This window comes from Peromyscus californicus, unplaced genomic scaffold, assembly GCF_007827085.1.
Source record: "Peromyscus californicus insignis strain IS unplaced genomic scaffold, ASM782708v3 Scaffold_3__1_contigs__length_106647218, whole genome shotgun sequence".
NCBI lineage: Eukaryota > Metazoa > Chordata > Mammalia > Rodentia > Cricetidae > Peromyscus > Peromyscus californicus.
In genome coordinates, this window is record NW_026294551.1 from 75778905 (window position 1) to 75796478 (window position 17574).

At 42.5% G+C, this 17574-nt stretch overlaps 1 protein-coding gene across 2 annotated transcripts in view; it reads left to right on the plus strand.

Annotated features, from left to right (window-relative positions):
* Nucleotides 1–17574, plus strand: part of Sgcd (sarcoglycan delta) — a 925964-nt gene that overhangs the window by 770402 nt on the left and 137988 nt on the right. For both annotated transcript variants that reach the window (XM_052758279.1, XM_052758280.1), the window contains 2 exons: nt 6026–6113; nt 12021–12140. In XM_052758279.1, coding sequence (XP_052614239.1) covers nt 6026–6113; nt 12021–12140 — 208 coding nt within the window. The remainder of the gene's footprint in view (nt 1–6025; nt 6114–12020; nt 12141–17574) is intronic.

Here is a 17574-nt window from a genome sequence, read left to right on the forward strand (position 1 = left end):
GCAGACTCCCATGGATTTCTCACATTAGTTTGACCCTATTAGTCTTTCAGTAAGGACAAAAGAGATGTGAGCAGTCTGTGGTGCAGAGCCCTGGCAAGCCTTGGGAGGCGGCTGCCCTGTAGGCTTGGAAGTCAGGGTAGAACAGGATGACCTGAGTCCTAGATGTGCAAATAGATAAGACATCAGTGGAGAAATTCAGTGGGAGAGGGACCCCAAAGAGGACTGGATAAAGAAGACCAGTTAGGCAGTCATGTGTCCTCAGACCTTACTCTACAGAACCCAGCTAGGCAAGTTCCTTTCCTTCACCTAATAGAAAACAGAAAGTTTTCTTTACTTTCTAGAAAGTAGTTCAAACCAGAGGATCTCTAGCTTCTGGGATCCCCAACGAAGTTGAAGTCAAGAATGAGGTGGGAAAACCAGAAGGTATAATTGAAAGTCTGTCCAGTATAGAGCAAATGCCCAATCTCCTTTCACTCTAATACCCATATCACAAATATGAGGTTCTAGGACAGGGAACAACACAGCTCACAGCTGGTTGCCTGTGTTTCCATCCAGTTTCAGCAGCTGGAGCATCTGTAGTACTTGATGTCCTTCAGATACAATGAGGGCCACCTATTGGGTCACTTCAACAAATGAGAAGGTGTTGCCCTTTCACTAAGCCTGGTCACCTCTTTGGTCTTTGTATTTTCTTTCCAGCCTCCAGCCACAGTTTTAATCAAGGCCTTGTCTGTATATCTTCTCACCTAACAAGGTCACACCTTCTAATGCTTTTCAAACAGTTCCAACAGCTGGAAACTAAGGTTCAAAAATATGAGCCTTTTGGGGGCTATTCTTACTGAAGTCACCACAGAAATGTAGATATAGTCTTTTGTTTGACTGTAAAGAACACATACATAATCATAGTATAGACTAAGAAGAGTGATTTACTCAAAGCTAAGTAGAACCTTATGCTATTGGAGAAAGTGAGTGAATAACATCTAAAGTTGATAATGCTGGAGATAGCAGAAAAGGACATATTGGGCTACAGGGTACAAAATCCCTGAGGAGACATGTGAATGTACTAAAGACCTTCAGTGGCAAAAGACTTGAATTATGGCTCTTTGCTGTAAGTCTCACAGATTTGACATTTACCTGTTCTATCTCAATATAAGAATAAATAATATATTTTTAAACAGATACAATAATTTTAAATGTCAGCAGGATAGAGCCATTTGGTGTTGAAATGGCCTCTTACATACAGTAGTCACTGGAGGACGTGGTGGAGTGAATAATGTTCATACCAATAATGTTCACCCTAAGACATCAAGAAAATTTTGCACTGTGTTCTGCGAGTCCACTTGAGAGAATTGGAGAGGTGGGGAGTTCTTCTCTACCAAAGTATCTGTGTGCTACAAGTTCCAGCACAAAATATGGTGTTTGGCATCTTTTCCATCGGTTACAGGTAGCCTCCCCCCATGTCCAGAAAGACAAGTTCATTGACCACAGTCTGACTCCCTGTTTTTGGCCATCAGATAAGTCTGCAGATTCCTTTCTGCCTACCCAGGCAGCTTCCTCTGGGTTCCTTGTCCTCCTAAATTACCTTCAGTTCAGCTTTGGGGTCACCATGGTGCATGGGACAGTGCAGGGATCCAAGAAGAAGCAGAGGGGGCACACATTGGCTTCTCTTCCAACTCATGCGTTCTGATACAGCAGAAGTCTTGGGAGTGCTTGCTTGGCTGACATTTTCCTGGCTTCCTGTCAGAAGCAGTCAAAGAAAGAAATGAAATTCACAGGGCCCCAGCTGCCATGCGAGGCTCTTCACCTTTTGTGTCTTGGCTCATGTCCTTTCCCCGGTAATCTTTCTATTACAAGTAAACTTGAAGGTTATAACAAAAAGCACTGACAAGAATGAAACTCATTGTTTAAACTCTGATGTAGCAAAGATTCCATGTCCCAAGATGCCAGCATGTTAGAACAATTAACACTAAAGTATAATATTTTGATTTGTTGATCAAAAGAAACAGGGAAGCAAGATGATTCATCTTGTAAAGGTGTTTGTCACCTTGTTAGACTCTTGGAACCCACGTGGTGGAAGGAGAGAACTGACTTCTGCAAGTTGTCCTCTGACCTCCCTGTATGCACACACATGCACACAGACATACACACCTATACACATATCAATTAAGAAGTCACAGTGCCCTAACACCACACATAGAACTATAGGCAACTAAGGAATGCCAAGAGCAGGACAGAGAGTCTTCCCCAGGGAAGAGCCCTGAAATTGGTTATTCAACCAAATGGACAGCCCTGAAATATATATATGTGTGTGTGTGTGTGTGTGTGTGTGTGTGTGTGTGTGTGTGTGTGTGTGTGTGAGACATTAATATGGACTCAGCAGGTTGTATTTCTGTCTCTATATTTAGGAGTATGTATGTGTGTCTATCACAACTAAAGAAAAAGAGGCCAGAGGTCATGAATTTGGGGGCATGTGGCATGGGAGGTCTTGAGGGGAAGAAAGGAAAAGGAGAATTTGTGTAATTATATTATCATTTCAAAAATAAAAATAAGTATAATAAAAAGTAAAATAAATGAATAAGTAAAACATGAAAGAAGTGGGAGGTTGCATAATCTCTCTTACTATAAAATCTTGAACAAAGGTGTTATGAGATAGTGTTCAAGACAAAATGACTTGTATATCAGCAAGAAGGCACAAGTAGTGATGGAAGATGCTGGGATTTGAAAGGCAAATCTAAGTTAATGGCATGTGTAGAGAAAGGGAGACACTTTGAGATGTCGAAGCTGAAAATGCTGGAAATAGAGGAAACTCCTAAATCATTCTGCAGGTGGCTGAGGAAAACTAGAGATGCAATATGGTTGTCTTCCTCACTTCTTTCCATCCCTCCATCCCACCTTTCCCTACTTTCTTCATATTCTTTCTCTCCCCTCTTCCCTTCCTCTTCTTTCTTTCATTACTATTTTTTTCTCCTTTGATTCTTGCCCTGATAGTTACTGAGGACTTCATCTATGCTTGCCACCAGGCCATGTCTATTTTCACAATTATATGTATAAGTTAATTATTTTCATAATAGGGATACTTACAAGTTTAATAATGAATACTTCTATTGTCATGTAAAGAAACTAAGGCTTGGAGTAATTAAGTTATTTATCAATGTCGCATGACTTGCATGCAAGTGGTAGGGCAGAGACAGAAATTAGCTGCATTTCAGGTCTCCTACTGCAAAGCCAGCACGAGTAAGTGCTCAGCTATGGTGGTGATGAACTTCATAATGACACTGGTATTGATGGCGGAGAATGCCATGGTTACAACGTATGTTCTCAAGGTCACATGGTAGTCAGAGTACCTGATTCTAAGCCACTCTTTTCTCTGTAGGCCCAGGATAATGAATACAAGAAATAGTTTAGAACATTTACTTCTGGAATAATAACCTCCTGTCCTGGTTCCATTTTTCCAAATTCAAACTTCATTTGAATGCTTTTGAGATTTAAATAGAGCTATTAAGTGCTACCAGAAACAAGAATTTTAGTCTAATATTTGTTTCCTTGTAGACAATATATAGATATAAATATAGATAGATATTCTGTGTGCTTCTGACTGAATTAAACTAAAGATAAAGACTTTTCTATGTCGGGGGATATTTAAGCTTTAAGCCATTGTGGGAACTACACTGACTCCACATTGCCTGATGAATTGGAAATCATCTTCTCTCCCTCAGACACTAACTCGTTCATAGCTCACATCCTAGGTTAACTGTTCCCTTATGGCCTAAAGGTTATGGGGTTTAGCAATCCATTTTAGCAAGGCCTTAGGTGCGAGACACTGTGAGCCCAGGTTGTGAGTGTCTGGTGGCTGCCATACCCTCCCCTATCTTCCAAGTGAGGAAGCTACCTCTGGCCTCAGTTCTGGCCTTCACTCCTACTATTCTTTTGCTCTGTCATAAGCAGGTACTAGGTTGGGCTTAGTAATCAATTCCTATCCTCATCAAGTACGGAAGAAAAAAATACATTGGACACCTGTTGTTCAAATCTTAGGTGATCTTTTAATAAAAAAAAAAAACCTCAGAGCCAGATATTGGGGTGAAAACTGAAAGATCAGAGAAGCAGAGCAGCTAGCCACTAATTCTTACCTCTATGAAATTCTCAGTCTAAAGAGAGTGAGTTCCTGTTTCCTCACACCTTATATACCTTTCTCTGCCCTGCCATATTACTTCCTGGGATTAAAGGAATGTGTGCTTCCCAAGCAAATGCATGAAATCTTAAGTGCTGAGATCAAAGGTGTGTGCCACCACTGCCTGACTTCTATGTCTGACTCTGTCCTCTGATCCTTACTCAGGTTTATTAGGGTACACAGTATATCACCACAGACACCCAACCCACACAACTTACCTGACATTCATTTTTCGTTTCAACATGGTAAAATCATGCCTGTGTTCCTTCCACGTGCCTTCATAAGTGCTTGCTACTCCAGCATGTCTTCATGCTTCTCATTGCTCAGCCCAAAGTGATGGATGCTCCCACCCATCAGAAAGGCCCTGCAAGCATTTTGTTGTACCCAAATTACTCCTGGCATTCTCTATTCAGTACACTTGCACCCATTAGAAAGCAGGACTTCGGCCAGGCAATGGTGTTGCACTCACTTCATCCCAGCATTTGGGAAGCAGAGGCAGGTAGATCTCTAAGTCTGAGACCAGTCTGACCTACAGAGTGTGTTCCAGGACAGCCAAGGCTACACAGAAGCCCTGTCTTGAAAAAAAATTTTTAAAAAGGCAGAACTTTGAGGCACAGACTCAGTTTGTCTGTCTTATAGGATAGTGGTTTTATGACATTTGGGCAGATTCATTTCACTGATGTGTTAATGAATTTTGTGGGAGGCACATACCATTCAATGACAGATTTAGACAAAACTCACTATTAAGTTCATTTTAATTTTTCCAGTAACAACTGATGCTACCAGCAGGTATTATTGAAAAGGAGAATTTCTGAACCAGAAATTGACAAATAATGGCTTTGAAGGGCTTATGTTATAAAACCACTTGGAGCTTTTTGTTTGTTTGTTTGTTTTTGCTTATTTTTTGTTTGGGTTTTTTACTTTTTAAATGACTGGGAAGGACTGAAGGAAATACTAGCTTATAACATATTAAGTTTGCATAAGATTTTAAGTGTAAAATGAAAATGATGTAACATCTGAAGATTACTCACATGGTGACATTTCCTTGGCATACAGCCATGCCTCCTTGTGTGTATCCATTGAAGATAGACTGTATACCAAGATGGCAGAGGTGAACAGTGTCAACAGAAATCACACACTCCACAAGGCTTAGGATCAGGCTTGTCACAACAACATGCTGTGCCCTGTTCTGAATTTCATTCTAAAGGAGGAAGGAAGCACAGCATGGAAAAGGAACGTGGAGACCTAGATGGTAAAGGGGAAAGTGAATGGTGGCCTAGAGTGCTTGGAGGAAAAGATCCCTAGAAAGGAGAACAGAAAAAAAAATGGGCAGAGATCTACCTGACAGTGTCCTCTTTCCCAGCTTCATGCATGTACTGTCAGCATTTGCACAAAGGATTCTCTTGACTGGAAGGTGTCCACCCCACCTTTCTGCTCTTCTCTTTGGGAGCTGCAAGGTTCCTCTGGAGAAACTGGAAACTAGAAGGGGCATGGCTAGAAGGTGTTCAGTTGCTCCTATGCTCCAAGGCTAGTTATTTTCCACACTAAGATTAAAAAAAACTATAATTTTCAAATATCTCTTGTTCAATTGTATGTGTGTATGCATGTGTGTGTGTGTGTGTGTGTGTGTGTGTGTGTGTGTGTGTGTGTGTGTATGTTAGAAGTCCATCTCTTTGGAGGAAATCTATGTTGACTGTGTGCCCATCATCACATACCATAAAATATTTGAATTTCTAAAACAAAGATGCATCAGTCAGAACTTGGATAGAACCAGGTCAGCCCCTCGAAGAATTGGGATTACAGTGCCTTTATTATAATAATCTGCCACCTTCATGTGCTTCTTCCATTTTCTTATTACAGGGTAATGCCCTATACTTCAAATCTGCCAGGAATGTGACAGTGAACATTCTCAATGACCAGACAAAAGTGCTGACTCGGCTGGTGACAGGTAAGAGAAGAACAAATTGACAAATGGCTGGTCCATCTGAGCACCTAGACAAAACAACCTTTCCTGTCCTGTGAGATCCCCCATGAACTTGAACAAGGGTCTGCTGACCGCTTTCTGTGTGTAAAGAAAGCAAATTCAGCTTGTAACCTCTGATTCTACCAAAAGGTTCAGTCTCATCTATTTACATGTTTAACTTACCAAATTCCATGGCTCTTGCTTTTACAGAAAAGCTGTTTTTAGTAGAACAAAACTAAATGGCCCCTACACACAAGCCAGCTGCTTCAACTGGTTCTCAACCAAGAAAACTTTTACATTTTAACTTTATTTTTGAGAAGCTCATACATGTGTACAATGAGGTATGATCATATATACCCTTTATTTCCTCCCTCCAACTCTCCCCAGCACACTCCCACCCAATTTAATGTCCTTTTATTTTAATAACCTACTAATTGTAGTTAGCGTTGCCCATACATAGGCAGGTAGGGGGCTCTTCACTCAACTATGGCAAACTTAACCAGTGGCCACATCCTCAAAAAGGAATCATTTTCCCTCCTCCAGCAACTATCCACTGTTTGTAGTTCCCCAGTAAGGAGTGTGGCCTGGAGACTGTGTACCCCATCTCTGCTGGCATTTGGGCTGCCTTGATCTTATATAGTCTGTGCAGGGAACTACAACTGCTATAGGTTGATGACCATGATAGCCTTGGTACATCCAGAAGACAGACTTTCACTGTGCTCCTCCCTGTCCTCCAGCTGTTATACCATTTTTGACCTCATCTTCTGCAAGCCTCCCTGAGCCTTGGTGGAGTAGGAGTTGATATAGATATCTCATTTAGGGCTGAGCACCCAATCTCTTTATTTAACCCTTTTTGACCAGTTGTGAATCTCTCCACTGATGGCTTCCCATGGCAAAAAGAAGCTTCTCTGACAAAGAATGAGAGCAATCAATGAGTGTGAGGTAAATAATATTTAGAAAGCAATTTGATGGCATGACCCTGCATACTGCAATACTTGCCTACCAAGATGTGCCAGCTTGTGCAGCAGTAATACAATAGTTATGAGGTGACCAACTGCTTTCTGATTGGATGAGGCCTGTTTCCCAGGGAGGAATTTAATGCTTAGTACTGTAATCTGAGCCAAAAGCCTGTGGCTTTGGAGAACATAGGCCCTAGGATGGAACCTGCTGTTTTAAATTTGGGTAAAGAGTCATGCTGTCCAAAGTTCCCCTTTCACCAGTGCAGGAAGGCTAGCTATACTAAGTTAAGAGCAGAGGGTGTGTGTGTGTGTGTGTGTGTGTGTGTGTGTGTGTGTGTGTGTGTATGGCATATGTGAGTATATGATTGTATGTGTATGCCCATGTGTATATATACACGTGCCCACATATGTGTATAAAGGGCAGGGGTTGACATCAGATGTATTTCTCCATCACTCTCCATTTTATTTTTTGAACAACATCTCTCACTGAGGTCAAAGTATACAGATTGGTTACACTGGGAGGCAAATTAATTAGGGGATTTTGCCTATCTCCACCCCTCCATGCCCTCATCGTGCCAGCGCTGGGGTTATAGACACAGCTAGCATGCCCAGCTTTTACATGGGAATTGGGTATCCAAAATCAGGTCCTCAATGCCTGCACGGAAGGCACTTTACTGTCTAAGCCATTTCCCTTGCTCCTGGAAAAGGATCTTTAATGATAGTTTGAAGCCTCGTCCTGTTTGCTATACTTGCTGTCTTTGAGCCTAACTCAACTGCAAGCTCCAGATGTGTCCACAGGCTGTATATGTGTGGTTCTTTTTAGTACAGAAGATCTGTTCCTAACAGCCGTGGGAAACACCCACTAGGTTTTAAGCTTTGAATTCTAACAATTTAAACAAGGATTGGTTGTTCATAATAATGACTCCACTGATAAGCATGGGCCTCATGGACACAGTCGTGTGTTGAGTGGTGTGATCAATGCACCCTCTGTAGTTTTACAAGATGTAATAAACAGAGAGTCATTGTATACCCCACAGTGGAAGGGGAATGAGTGGGTCAGAACGACATTGTTAGACCTTCAGAAGAAAATGCCTTTTGACTTTGGGGCTGAGAGAAAAGCATCCAGATGGATTTTTAAGAGGACAGTGACCCAAATGCCCCAAAACATTACTGTGAATAGAATTTCCAGAGGCACACTAATAACTGAGTCACAGGAAAGCAGGTGCCATTGCACAGAGCCCTGCTCCCCTCGTCCCCCAGTCAAGCTGCAGAAGGATGTCAGGAGTTACATAGCCCTGAGGTGGACTGGACCATGCACAGTAGAGAAGCTCCTGGATCTGTGGAAATGCTGCCCAGTAGAGCCTGTGATGCACAAATGCACTGTTACAGCAGGCATCTGGACTGACCCTAGGCTTTGCTTGTAGAACATCTGGCCTCCAGTCACTGGTGCTAAATAATTAAATAAACAGCTCCAGTAAGCAGTGATTTAAGCAACTTGTGTGAAAAGTACCTCCAGGAGGGAGATAAATCAACCTCCAGCTCCCAGATCCCAGGGCTCAAAAAGAACTGATCTAGCCTGTTGATCTACAGTAGGAGATTTGGTTTACTTGAAAGATTGTGTTTTGATAAAGCTGACAATGACTATAGCTCCTCTAAAGAGAGCCCACCTCTGTCCCTTTCCCTCTCCTTTTCCTCTTCCCTCCTCTCCTCTTTTTCTCTCTTAATCTTCCTTTTCTTCCCAGTTCCTCCTCCCCCCTCCATATTCATCTCCTCCTCTTTCTTCCAATCCCCTCTCTCCTCTTTGCTTCCTTCATCTGTTCTCTACATTCTCCCTTCTTCCTATCCCCCCGTCCTCTCCATTACCCTACACATCTCTCCCTCCCACCCCTTTTGACCCTCTGGTCACCTCCGCTTCCCTCCCCCTCTCTCCTCCTCTCTTCCTTCTCTTGCCTTCCAGTAGCCTTTTGATCTCCCATTCCTAAATTAGTCCCTCTTAGGAGCTGGACAACAGCAATCCTTACTTTAAAATGAGGCACAAGAAAAGCTAATTCTGGAAAAACGAAGAGGTAAAAATAATGCTTTCCAATTCCTCTTGTAAGGGATGTACTATTACACCAAGCATTGCAATTCTGAGGGTTCCAAAACTCTCCTGTGTACCTGGGAAATATCTCAAAAGTCTACTAGAATGCCCTATGTTCCAAGTGCAGGTCATCTTTTTGCATGAAGCATTACTTCCAGAGATAGAACTCAAGCCAAGCCACTGGTGCATTTTGACTCACAATGTTACTGATTGAGTATCTTAGCACAGTCCCTCTATGGAGCAATAGAGCATGTAAGGAGAACAGCTTTAGGCGGAGAAAGTGTCTTGGTCCCAAAGAAGAAATTAGGGTAATAAGCACTAGGCTTTTCTTGTCTTCATATTCCTGGTGGCCACAGTAGCTATACCCTTGAGGCTTTGCCTTCTTCTCCAAGTTGGGGAGAGGAAACTGAAGAGTCACACATAGACTGTGACCCATAGAAAGGTATTAACTGAAGAAGAGATTCCAGTCAGAAGTCATGATAATTTTCTTTTCCTCAAACAGTTTTAAGATCTCTGAGGGGCTTCCAAAACAGTATCCAGTTCCACCAGAATTTCATTCTAAAGCCATCTTTTAAGATTCCAGCCATGATCAGGGAATTTTTGCAGTCCCAGGTAAAACCAACAAAGGACAAAGCTGTCTGCACCAATGAGCCAGCAGCCACTGTGAGGACTTTTGGCTAAAGCTATGTTTTGCTGTGCTTTATGTTGGCAAATGGCTCTAGCCCTTGGTAAATTCTATTTCATATTTTGTGGTTTTCTGAAAGTGATACAACTTAATTGTGTTTTGTATGCTCTGATTGCTGTGGTCTCTTTTAGTACAATGCCCCCCTCCAATAAGTCTCACACAGCATTCCAGAGTCCACAGTGAGCTCAGGCTCCACACAGCAACCCTGGAGCCATGTCTGACAAGCTTGCCAGGTTCATGGAAGCCAAGACCAAGCATTTGTCTCCCACTGTCATATCTCCATATGACTATGTCTGGAGTGGGAAAACTGCCCTGCCCTGTCCATGCCCATCCTGAGGTTGTTCGTTCAGTTTTCATTAGCGTATGGTCTTCCATTTTCAGTGTCCTTCTCTCCAAACAGTGTTATCCTTCTAGAATTAACAAACAGTATAGATTTCACTTCAAGTTTTAATGGCATCAATAAGATAGCTACATCATAGCTCACACAGGAATACCTACTCTAAATCCTTTACACGATGTTGTTCTTCAAGATTTCCTTGAATTCTTTGTCATTGATTTCGACATTTCCTCTTCCTCGGAAATTTTCTCTCCTTGCTGTTTGGGATGTGCTGACTCCAGCCCTCTTCACCTTCCTAAACAGAGAACGATATTTTGTGTTCCATGTAGTATTCTGAGAGCTGGATTCTACTCTCAGAGTCTCCCTTGCTCCGACAGTGACCTTGAGGGAGCTGTAGCCTCACAGTGCTTATTCTTTTTTCTGTGCAACCAGACAAGATCATCTCCAGGACTCATGATGCTTGTAGATCCTGTATGATCTCTGATGCTTCAGTCTCTGGATCATTAAGGAACCTTTCCCCTGCACTTTTTCATGTTAGAGAGTCAAAGTGCATGTCCTGGCCAGGGAGGAGGTGGTCAGCTAATTGAATATGAGTGTGTGACTGGGCAAAGTGCACTAAGAGACACTCATCATTAGTAATATTCAATGCATCATAGCTATCTCAGTAGAATAATGCTAATGGCAATGATGAAGGTGACAATATCCACTGGAGCAATCACCACTACTCATGGCATTTTTGCACCTCCAAAGTTCTTTTTATAAATTCAATATCCTTTGATCTTTGCAACCTTTCTCTGAGGTCCATGGAAGAGATGATAGTTCACTTTTGCATACACAGAAAGAGAAAGATGAAATGACTTGCCTACAACCACATTGCCAAAAGAAGAGGGGTGGGGGAATTTTGATTCTAAGCCCCATACTTGTGACAAAGAACGTGATCCCATATATACAGGAGCTGGATTTAGCAAGATGACCTTGCTGCTCAGGTGCTCTCATGTAGATCAGTTGTTGGGAGCCACCTGAAATGTATGTGCTGAGGGTGCCCCAGCTCAGATAGGCTCAGATGGCTCCTATCAGGACCTCACATATATTAACCAGCTCACTTTCTTGCTGAATCTCTGGAGGTTGCTGATGCATTAATAAATTGAATCTGTATAAGTCTGGCTCCATCAGGATACAGATCTTGTGGGACCAGGGCCCCCCACTTATGCAATGCCATAGACAGCCTATGTTCAAGAACAGCATTTGATGCCACACAATGAACTCAAAGTTTATTTTTTTATTAAATTAATTCACACTGTAAGATACTTAACTGGTAGGGGAATTAACTATAATATAGCCATTGCTGCTTGGAAATTATCTGTCTACTGAGGAAATAGATTTGTCTTCATGTCAGTCAGTGGGTCAAGGGTATAAACAGACATATTTCAGCTCAACTTATGAGAACCCTTTCTGCTATTTACAACTAACTGAAGATGGTTAGTTCCCCCAAGAGACGATGATACTATGGGTCCTGACACTTTTGATCAGAAGCCCTCAAGTGTTTGACACTAATTTGGGGCTAGTAGAGAGAAATCTCATTCAAGCATTAATATGAGGAGAATAGGATGACCTCTAGAACCACATCCTGGGACCATGTGATTAAAAGCAATTGACAAGATGAGATGCAGTCAAGACACTGATTTCCATGGCCGACTTCAGAAAACCAATCCACTTGACATTGAAATCAGACACAATCCCGGGGAGCACATGTGTCCAATGAAAAGCTTTTGTAGTCAAATTCAACGAGGCTAATGTATTCCTCTTCTCTTTCTTTCTCTCTCCCTCTTAGGTCCAAAAGCTGTGGAAGCATACGGCAAAAAGTTTGAAGTAAAAACGGTTTCTGGAAAATTGCTCTTTTCTGCAGATGACAGTGAAGTGGTCGTGGGAGCCGAGAGATTGCGAGTCTTAGGTGAGAGAATTTAAACATGTGGGGGCTGGATGCTACCATGTATATTTTGAAGGGAAATGACAGCGTGCCATCCACTGAATGCTTGTGCCTTCCCCCAATGCATATATTAAAATCTTAACCCTCTGGTATGACAATGCTTGGAGATGACACCTTTATCAGGAAATCCATCCCTGAACCTGATTGGACCTTTTATCAGTAATGTGAGGTCCCTTGGAAGGAGATGAAGAAGCTGGTGGTTTGGTAGTTTGTACACCCCTCCCCCTCCTCTATTCCTCTTCCTCCCTCCTCCTCTTCCTCCCTCATCCTTCTTCATCTATGGCCCTTGTTCTTTCCCTTCCCTCACTTATAAAAACACAAGGAGAATTTGGCAGCCTGAATTTTAAAGGGAGCTCTCCTCAGAAACCAGCCAGAATGACACTGGATCTGAAATTTCTAGCTTCCAAAACTGTGAAGATAAAAAAAAGTATGTTGTTTTAAGCCATATAATCTCTAGTATATTGTTATAGGAACTCAAACACAAGCAAATGGGGTGGAGAAGTATAAATGAGGCCACTTTCCTAGGTTGTTTTAAAGCGAGGTAGTTTGACTTGCATGGACTCTGATTCCCCAGTGAGCTTTTCTCACACCGTGAATTCATTTTGGTTTCTGTTTCAACCATTTCCTTTGGGTTTCAATGTGTGCTCATATAAAGAAGTGTTCATGTAGGACATGCTTTTCTTACAGACCAGCAGGTTGAGAAGTGAATTCTCAACCAGTCTGCAAATGAAGTATAATCCAAGAAGCTTTTTTTAAAGTTTAAGTTTACAGATGTAACCACAGATTACTGAGTTAGATGCTCTGGTGGATAGGTTTGAAGTCAGTACTCATAAGCCAAGAGTGATGGCTCACATCTTTGATCCTAGGACTCACAAGGCAAAAGCAGAACTGCTGCAAGCTTGAAGCCAACCTGGGCTACATAGTGAGCTCCAAGCTGCAGAATGAGGCTCCGATTCAAAGAATAAGAAAGACAGGGAGGGTTGGGGGAAAAAAGACAGAAAGCAAGAGATGAAGGAAAGGAAAGAAATTATTTTTAAAATTTATTTATTTATATCTTGTGTATATGAGTATTTTTCTACATGTATGTGTATGCACTATGTGTGTGCCTGGTGTCCTTGGAAGTCAGAAGAGGGCCTCTGATCCCCCAGAACCAGAGTTATACATGACTGTAAGTTGCCATGTGGGTATTGGGAACTGAACTTAGATCCTCTGAAAGAGCAGGGATTGCATTTAATGGCCCAGTAATCCCTCATTCCCCATTTTTTTTAAAAAAGTGAAGCATAACAGGAATTTCTATGCTCTTCCTGCTGGATCAATGAATTTAAGCATACCTGTGTCTTCCAAGACTGCCCAATGAAAGTGCCCAGTGTAGTTGTTCAAATCATACTATTGCAGCAGACCTAGCTTTTGGGGTGTGTGTGTGGGGGTTCTACACAGGGTTTCTCTGTGTAGTTTTGGTGCCTGTCCTGAATCTCACTCTCTAGACCAGGCTAGCTCCAAACTCAGAGAGATCCACCTGGCTCTGCCTCCCAAGTGCTGGAATTAAAGGCGTGCACCACCACCGCCCAGTGCAGATCTAGCTTTTAACTGCTGATGTTGCCCACTGAGCTGTGTGGTTTGGGGCTGGTTACTGACGTCGTGGAGCCGTTTTCCTTCTCTTCTCAACAAGGCTAAGAATACTCGCCATCAGAAATTGGAGAGTTATTAGAGGCGATGTTATAAGTACTTCCCTCAGACCCTTAGTCAGACTTTCTAGCCCAGTTGGGCCCCTGTCCCTTTGTCTTAGCATGTCATCACCTCACCAGTCAGAAGATGTAAGTGACCATCCTTAAGGGGCCAAGCAGAGGGGAGGGCGCAGGGTGCACAGGTTGGGAGGAGAGAGGGCAGGCCAGTGCCTGGTTGGTGACTTACCTATAAAGTCATTCAGCTGCCTTCTCTATCAGGGCTTCCTGTTTACATCTTCAGAATGGGAGCTACTACAGAACAGGCTCCCAAGCAATGCTTTTTCATTGGTGGAAAATACAAACAAAGTTCCAAAATTACATAGCTCCAAGATTTATAATAGCTGAGGGTCCATGATCGCTTTGGAATGCGGGTGAGGGTTGAAAGTGGAGATGTCAGACATTGGAGTATTATCAAAATAGTTTTATTATTTCAACTTCTGTGTCCTCTGCGACTCTAGGCTGTGACAACTTGACGTTGAAAAGTAAGCAACACAATTAGGACAGATCTTGGTAACAAATGTGTTTCCAAGTTGGATTCAGGTCTTGGAGAATTCGAAGGCCTGACTACATAGAACTCTTTTTTAATACCTCCTAAATGAATAATATTTTTTGAAAAGTCTATGGACTACTTGCTCTGATCAGGTACCACACGTAACTGCATATTAGTGAATGTATACCTTGAACTTGAATCATCCAACTTTAGCCTCCCAAAGTAAAAGCTGCGATTGTAATCATGTATGACCATGTTTGACTTCTTCCATGTCTTGCTTGTTCTTTCTCTTTGTGAAGTAGACAGCATCTTCTCACCCCTGTTTTGCAGGTGGCAGAATTGAACTAAGCTGTACATGAGGGGAGCCCAGTAGGACTGAAAGCAAGTTCTCCCAGCCTGCTGTTTAAAGTGGTACACTCTAAACCACAGTTTTTTGCTGAGTCCTCTCCTTAGTCCTACTTTAAGATGGGGAAACTGAGGCTTGGAAAGGTATAGAAGCTTGTTGGAGAAAATGTGACGTTGTAGTCAGACCCTTGTTCAATTCCCCAGCCATGGACACCAAACTTGATGGTCTCCACCACAAGTGAATATGTCAGATCAAAGAGCTTCTCATCTCTCACAAACTATGCTTCTATTTATAGAAATGGCCTTCCCACGCTAATGGTAGGTTGGAGCGGGTTGGGGGGCATAAAACTTCAGGCTGTGCTCTTATTCAGTGGTATTGTGTATTACCAGCTCTGAAATAGTTGGCCAGAAAATGGAATGGTATGATATTTCATACTATGATAATCTTGCACCCATGGATTTTGCTGTCCCCAGTAGCTCATTCACACTTTTTGATTCATGTCACCTTATTAAAACCCAACTTTGCAAAGAAAATAAAATGATTTACAATAATGTTAAATATCTAGATATGTTGGATTAACCTTATCATATAGAACTTTGTAATGGTGTCATTCTTGAATGTCACTGTCCCATAGTTGCTTAGACTAAAATCCAGGACACATGATAGTTTCCAGTTACTTCAAAGCAGGTACTTCTTGTTGGTGGTGATATCAACTAAATAACAGTTGATAAGATCTGCCACTCTCCACCTTTAGGGGTATTTTCTTGTTTCTGGAAAAATTAGAAAGGACATATCAAAATGAAAATCCAACTGCTGTCAACAGTGCTAAAGATTGGGAAATGACCACCCCACAAATCTCACATTGATCTCTCCAGTGAAAGGAGCCAAGCATGCTAGAGAGATGAGCTTCCTGTCAGTTGGGACTCTGCCATATGGTGTGGAATGAAACGTTCAGGCAATTTCATTTTCAGCTTAATGAGAAGTTTGTGAGACGATTCAACCTCTTGGGAGGTCTGGGTCTGGTTGGGTAGTTCCTTGGAGCAGCTATCACAGCTGGGTTTGAATCTCTGCTCATCCTTTTAGGGTCCGAGTGGCCCTGTTCAAGGTGACTTTTCTCACTAAGCTTTAGTTTTCACCCATCTAAAGCAAGAGATGGAGGTAGCCAGAGTGGTGGTGCATAGTCATAATCCCGGCACTTATCTGGGGAGGTTAAATCAGGATGATTGCAAGTTTAAGACCAGCCTGGGCTACATATTAATAGTAAGTCACAGGTTTTCCTGTACTACATTATAGGGGAGAGAGAGAGAGAGAGAGAGAGAGAGAGAGAGAGAGAGAGAGAGAGAGAGAGAGAGAATATGTGGTGTGTGTGTGTGTGTGGAGAGAGAGAGAGAGAGAGAGAGAGAGAGAGAGAGAGAGAGAGAGAGAGAGAGAGAGAAGGGTAGAATATTATAAGAAAAATGAGTAAAAACCAATTTTTGCCTTTTCTCTTTCTTTCTGTGGTGCTGAGGCTAGACCCTGGGCCCTCGCACACTCTATACAAGTGCTTTACCACTTGTTTCTGAGCTTACATAGCTGTGACTTTTGCTGTGGATGTGGCTTCTTCTTCCTAAGATGTGGCTTCCTCTTCCTATGTATCCTCTTCCTCCTCCCCTGTGATGCCTGGCTTCCAGCACTCCTGGGAGCACAGAACACAGTGAGAGTAGACTATGTAGCCTGTAAGTAAACACTGAGGATGTAGGGACTTAGTTTGTTGGTGGTGGTGTCTAGTAACCAACTTAGGCTTTAGGAGACATATCAAGACCTGAACTTGAATATTCTATACTTGTGAGAACACAAAGGAAATTGGCTGTGAACATACAGGAGTACTCATGTCTCAGGTAAGCTGGGACTAGTAGACTATGAACACAATGAGGCCAGAAGAGAATATACCTTCATAGGTTAGGGAGTGCCACTCTTTCATATGTGTGCAGGTGTTCTGGTTTGCTTTCTGTTGCCATGGTTAAACATATTTACTAAAAGCCACTTGGGGAGAAAAGGATTATTTGGCTTACACTTCCAGATCACAGTTCATCATTGATTGAAGTCACCGTAGGAACTGAAGCAGGAACCTTGGAGGAACACTGCTATTGGCTTATTCTCTGCTAGGTTTCTTATATAGTCCACAGCTACCTGTGAAGGGATAGCACTACCCATAGTGATATGGGCCCTCGCACATCCATCACCAGTCAAGACAGTCTTTTGTAGACATTCCCACAGGGCCCATCTGATCCAGACAACTCTTCAGTTGAGCTTCCCTTTCATTGGTAGACTCTTGGCCTCTGTAAGCAAGAACTCTCAGGTGGTAAAAATCTGGGAGGAGGAAACTGCAGTTTCTAGTTTTTGTACTTACTGGCCAATCATAAACGCTACTACTTGGACTAGAGGAGGGCTTTGCCATTCTGAACCTGATCTGAAGAAGGCCTTGATAATTCCCCATGGCTCTGAGGTATTGCTCTTTGGCATGACTATGCCTATGTCAGCAATACGCAAAATGTCATGCACTCTTTTACACATTCACTCAAGGATTCTCCTACTTCTCACATACCCCAGTCTCTATTTGCCTCAAGTTTCCTCTTTCTCCCTATTCCACATTCCCAGAAGTGTAGACTCTTCTTGCTCTTGTGGAGATCTCTATGTCTCTTTGGCTTCACTTATTGCATTGAAATTGAGGCCTCTCCTGCTGAACTCCCTGCCTCTCCAAAGGCAGCAGTCATGATCTTCCTGGTGATGTTTCCATGCTAGTCTTCAAGGCCATGCTTCCACTCAGATGCTAGGTCCATTCTGCTCAGGAACACAGCA